Source organism: Ochotona curzoniae, unplaced genomic scaffold (genome assembly GCF_017591425.1).
Source record: "Ochotona curzoniae isolate NIBS_2020 unplaced genomic scaffold, NIBS_Ocur_1.0 contig_4612, whole genome shotgun sequence".
Lineage (NCBI taxonomy): Eukaryota > Metazoa > Chordata > Mammalia > Lagomorpha > Ochotonidae > Ochotona > Ochotona curzoniae.
In genome coordinates this window covers 1,620,289-1,626,574 of record NW_024466343.1, presented here as the reverse complement: position 1 = coordinate 1,626,574, position 6,286 = coordinate 1,620,289, and the positions used below count along the sequence as shown (strand labels likewise).

At 35.5% G+C, this 6,286-nt stretch overlaps 1 protein-coding gene across 1 annotated transcript in view; it reads right to left on the bottom strand.

The window, feature by feature from the left end:
- Nucleotides 1-824: 824 nt before the first annotated feature.
- The window catches only part of LRRC7 (leucine rich repeat containing 7), a 444,758-nt gene continuing 439,296 nt past the window's right edge, over nt 825-6,286 (bottom strand). The window contains exon 27 of the mRNA XM_040987263.1: nt 825-932. Coding sequence (XP_040843197.1) covers nt 825-932 — 108 coding nt within the window. The remainder of the gene's footprint in view (nt 933-6,286) is intronic.

Below are 6,286 nucleotides of genomic sequence, written 5' to 3'. Positions count from 1 at the left end.
GCTCACTGCTTGAATTTGTGGTGAAAAAGTTATCTACAATGACCTCTAGTTTGTGTGTTAACTCTGAATGTATTATAATTATCTAAAGGCTTTGAACAAATTCGGTTGTCCTATTTTTATTCAGGTCCCAGAGATAAATGGCAAATTTATGAAATATTTCACTCTGTATTATGAGAATTTAGCAAATGAATATGGAACCAAATATAAACACTTTATACCATATGTACAGTTACTCTCATAAGGCATTATCATGTAATTTTTATTGAAAAAGATTCAATATAGTAAAGTCTTATTTTAAGATATATTTTCTTTCTCAATCCGAGATGTTTCATTTATGAAAATATTGTTTTTCTCTATATTCTTTTTGTATATATGCCAACATATACCTTGTGCTAGAAATATTTTATGGGAATTACAATTTTTTTATATCTGTAGTTTCTATATAAAGGCATATACAACTTTGAGGCAGTGTTTCTGATGGAGAGCAGAATTCATTAAGAGCTTGTATGTGCTTCCGTGCTCCGAAATTATATGAAAAACACTTTCAGAAGAAACTTACTTGGTAAAAAACAAAAACAAAACAAAAACAAAACTGCACCAATGCACAGCCATAGGCTGACAATTAAAACTAATACATAACCACATGAACATCATATTTATAGAGCTAACACTTTTAAGGATGATCAGTGCTAACATATAGTATTATACATTTGGCACTAACGTTTGCCATTGGTCCAGCAATTGGCAAAATTTGATTCTATGTATAAATTTATTTTTGAACATTAGTTCTGGCTAGACATATCTTCACTATTTATAAAAAATATTTAGACAGTAAGCTCACGTTGAATAACTAGGTCTACTGTATTCTGGAAACTCTTCAGTAGTAATACAGCTTTTTCATGTTCCATATGTACAAAACTGTGTCCATTTGCCTGGAAATACACAAAGAAGAGGGGAATTATTGCAAGTGGCTTAACATTGTTTTAACTTTGTTCTAATGATTAGATTCAAGAAAGCATGGTGCAACAAATTGTCTGTTTTCAAAATTCATAATACAATTGTCACTACAAAAGTAACTAATTTCATCCTGATTCAATCCCATTTATTAATTCAATGAATAGTTACCAAATATCCACTATGCCCTTGTCACTGTGCAATTCATAAAGGCATAGTGATGAATGATAGGTAGCTAAACTTTGATGTAGTAGTTGTTCAGTTCTGTTGTGCTGAATGGTTTGGCAGCCTTTTTGAGACGGTTTGGCAGTACGCATGTCACTATCGCTTTTGTATTGTACAATCACGTACACTCTCAGCATTTGAATCAAGACTTCAATCATATCATATAGAGCTGTGTACCTGAAGTAGAGTTTAATCTCATCTTGACTTATGACAAGGTTTTCTGTGAGTTTTTAAATAAATAAATTTTGAAGTTTAAATGCATTCCATTTTGTTAAAAATATTTTGTTTTTAGTTACTGCATTTCTAAATGAAATTATATTTATTATCTGTATTGAAAGTTCAACATAAGCCAGTATACCTAAAGGATCTGTCTGTTGGTCAGGGGGAAAATGCACTGGTACTAGTACCGGAGAGTACACTTTTTGTCTTACAGTTTAGAGTCAGCAGTATAAGTAAACGAATTTCATTGTAAACATAATTATCCCCAGGTAACAATTCTGTGATTCCAATTGGCTGTCATTTCACATTGATGTCACAGAACTGCTACATTTTCTGCTTTTTTGGCACTCACAATTCTGTAGTTTATCTATCTCTAATGATGGATTGTCTGGATTGGAATTAGTAAGATAGAAAACGTGGGTTTACTAAGCCAAAATAAAACACAACACTATCAAAAGTTGGTGAGAATAAACCATAAACCTTTCCAACTCTGGTTCTGGCAGTTATGTGATTGCGTTCATTGCAGTCTGGAACTCAGTTGACTGGGAAAAGAAAAGTAATTGACAGATTGGAAAAGTGCAGATAATGTAGCCAGTTAGTTGGCTTTTCCAATTTTGAATGGAGTAATACATATTTCATATACACATCGCCTTTGTTCTGCACTTTATGCTTTAAAAATATTTCTAACCTCAAGAGGCCTGTTAAATAACCTTTACTAGGATCTGAGAAAAGCTTGAAATTGTCAGAGAAGAACCTGGCATGTTACTTTAGGAAGTTTATCTGAGATTATGAGTGAAGGTCAGGACTTAGGACAGGGCTTGGCACATGGTAAACAATCAATCACTCTGAGTTACTTTCATGAGTTTGAGAAATGTAATTTTCACTAAGCCACAGAAATTGAAAAAAAAAAGAGGAAGGAAAAATGTTCCTCATTCAACTAACCCATAGTTTTTGAAAGATAAATATGGGAGGATCAGAGAGAGTGCATGAAACACCTAAGATCACACAGTTGTGAGAAGGTGATAATTCATGTCACAGTTGTTGCTGTCTAAATCTTGGCACAGCCTGTTCTTCTGGATGTTGTGAACTTGTAATGAACGTTTTGAGCTGTTTAGTAGTAATTGAGCTATTTCTTAATGTGAAGCATTATCTTAATCCCTTTGCCAGCGGAAGGCAATGACAGAGGGAATCAGAAACGGGGATTGGATGGAAAGAGAAAATAAAATCCCAGTCCTAGAGAAACTTCTTTGATCTTCCAGGTGGAAGAGTGCTACAAATTTATGCTGTTTGTTAACATGATGAATTTGAGTATCTGCTTACATCTTGTGTAGTTCAGAAAGGATATCAAATTATTACACATTTTGTAGGGCTATGGCTGTAAAAATAAATATCAAAAGAATCATGACATTCCATCTAGTAAGGTTTTGTGGTGGTTTTCTGTTTATGAAGAGAGAAAGCTGAAAAAAAAAAAAAAGAAAGAAAAACGGCTGAGTATGAAGCGGGCAGGATGGGGCTGGACTGCAACAACCATTGGTTCCCGTGGAAGATGGGGCTGGAAACAGAATTGACTCAGCAACTGCCACGACCAGCATGTGCATACGCTGATTGGGGCGACGGACGGTGCCGGACCCTATACTAGCAAGCACACACAAGAATCAGGTCCGGGATCACCTCAGACGAAGTTTCTTTAGGGATCCCTGTAACTGAACTGCTGATCTCAGAACCCCAACCATGAAGAGACAATGTCAGCCAGTGGGTTCTGAATAGATTTCATTGTGCTTGGAAAGCGAGATTGGCAGCAATTCAGAGCTGTTGAACTATTGAAACTGCTTGAGCAGGACCCTCAGAGCATGCCCCACATCGGGGATCTGGGATGGGTGGGAGGCTGGGTGGAGCTTCTCCCTTTGTTTCTCCCCTGACCCCTAGTACACGAAAAAAAAAAAAAAAGGACAATATTAGTGTGGAAATAATGGTCTTGTCTGCTTTCCTGTAGCCCTTGACTCTTTGTACCCTAATCAACTATATAAGATTATAAAATAAATAAATAAGTTGAAAAAACAATAAAAAAAGAAAAAAAGCTGGACTTTGTACTATTAATTGCAGAGTATAAATCAATGATGTTTTGAAAAATAAATGTTTATAATTTATGCTTAAGCATGATACTATAAATATGTATAAAATATAAGTGTAAAAGAGGGCTTGAGCAATTAATGCTAAATCAATGAAAATTGAAAATATAACTATACTGCCACAATTGACTACATTTATGCTTTACATAAAACACTTTCATAGGTTTAATAATGTATGTACAGAGAAAATTGCAATTTAATAAAAATGAGAAGCAAATGGGTGGCTTATTAAGTTGAAGTTAAGAAACAATTTGACGAAGGACAAGATATTCGGAAACTTATGCTTGAAGAATGAATAATTAATGAACTTGGGTTCTGGACTTTCTCCTTTTGGAATTTATCTTTAACTTCTTTTTGACAAATGTTTTGTTAAGTGGATGAATTATGGCCATTTCTACTGCAGAAACTTTCCATACCATACTGTAATTTTCCTAGGAATTCTGCTGTTTTTCTTATCCAAAGCTTAAAAAAATGGCCATGGAGAAAGCTTGGCCACCGAGTTGGTATAACAATCGATTAAGAATAATAGCAAAGATCTTCTTAGATCCCAAAAAGAGAAACGAAACTAGAGAAGTGGTGGTATTGGAACATTTAACATATAGTTTTTATTTTGGTGTATCTTCCATTTTGCATTAGTACAACTATTGGTGTAAGGAACAAATCAAACACACAGCAATTAAATTAGAGCTATAAGGGCAAGGTTTCATGGTCTTATAAGAAGTAGTAAAATTTTTATATAATTTAATTATACCTCACATTAATTACTTTGAATTAGCTCCTACTTTAGAATTTTAACTAGATAAAGTACTCTTACTAAATATTGGGTTATATATATATATAGTTGAATATGTTGCATAATCTATATTTAATCTATGACAAGTCACTTAAAATACTTTCCTATAAAAAATGTGACCAATAGACCATCAATACTTGGGTATTGTTTTGTTAAACGGATAAATTTTGGATGCTTCCTGAGACCATACAAGCCTGCTGAAATCTTGGCCACACCTTCAAGGAGGTGGCACAAGAATTGCCCAGCCATTTCTTAACTGGTTAAAACACCACCAGTCGGGAACTTTTTACCTGTGGGTTCTACCCAACAAGGAAAAGTCAGGGACTTTCTAAAAACCCAGGACCCTTCCTCAGACATTTGCTGTCTCTCCCTCTCTCCTTTCACGAGGCACCCCACCTCCAGCTCTCTCCTGGGAGGTGCTTTCCCTGTCTCTCTTCTTTCTATGTTCACCTGGTCACTTTGCAAACAAAACTTCTCTGTCTGCGATTGATTTCTGGCTTTTTAAATTCTATATTAAGCTGCGGAAATAACCCACCATGCCTTTCTGTTAATGCTTACATCGCAGAAATTTTCCAGATGATGCTGCAGTTCTCCTAGAATTCTTATCTAAAACTAAATACAAATGGCCAGCAGACAAAAAAAAAAAAATGCTCAGAATCACAAGCTATCAGTAAAAGCAAATTAAAACTATGATAAAGTTTCACCTCATCACAGTTAGAATGGCTGTCATCCAAAAATCCAGATAATAAATGCTGATGAGGATGTGGGGAGAAAAGGTGCCCTAACACACTGTTGGTGGCAGCAAACTAATGCAAGAGTTAAGGAAGCAGTATGGTGATTCCTCCGAAATCTGAAAACAGATCTGCCGGATGATCCAACCATTCCACTCCTGAGAATTTACCAAACAAAATGAAATTAGCATACAATAATTTGTATACCTCTGTTTATTGCAGCTTAATTTAAGGTAGCCAAGACATGAAATCAAATGTTTATCAACTGATGACTTGATAAAAAAATGTGGTAAGTATATTGTGTGGGATACTACTCAGCCACAGAACAAGAATGAAATCTTAATCTTTTGCAACAAAATGCATACAACTGAAAACCACTGTGTGTAAGTGAAATAAGCTAGCCTCAGAAAGACAAATATTATTTTTCTCTCAAATGTGACATTTGATATAGAATACCAAAAGACGTGTATGAATGAAATGTGATCTGTTTATTGTTTCTAGCCCATGTTTATATTCCGATTGAACTTTGTTCTTCCTACTTTTCACTTGTTGAAAATTATGGTTTCTAATGAATTAAGCTTGTGAATACAGAATGAATTAAAATTATTTTTTTGCAAAGACTGATAGAGATGGGCCCAAGGCGATAGAGTATAGCTGAAGTCCTTGCCTTGAATACACTGGGATCCCATACGGGCGCTGGTTCTAATCCTGGCAGCCCTGCTTCCCATCCAGCTCCCTGACTGTGGCCTGGGAAAGCAGTCAAGGATGGCCCACAGCCTTAGGACCCTGCACCTGTGTGGGAGACCCAGAAGAAGTTCCTGGCTTCAGACTGGCTCAGCTCTGGCTGTTGTGGCTGCTTGGGGAGTGAATCATTGGCCAGATCTTTGTCTGTCTCTCCTCCTTTCTGTATATCTGCATTTCAAAAAAAAAAAAAAAAGACTTATAGCGCAGAGAGAGAGAGAAGAGGATTGACGATTTGACGATGAGGAAAGTGAAGGAAGAGTCTTTGTCTTCTTGGAATTGTATTATGGGATGCATGCAATCTGTTCTCTTTATTTAATCAGGAAGGAGAACACCAAACCAAACAAAAATGGCCTTGGAGAAATGTGGTCACAGGGTTAGTAGAATAATGTACACCATTATTTAAAAATATAAGACCATTTTGAGTCTTAATTTTAAGAGTAAATAACATGACATTTAAAGCATGGACTTACTTTTCTAAGTAAGATAATTCT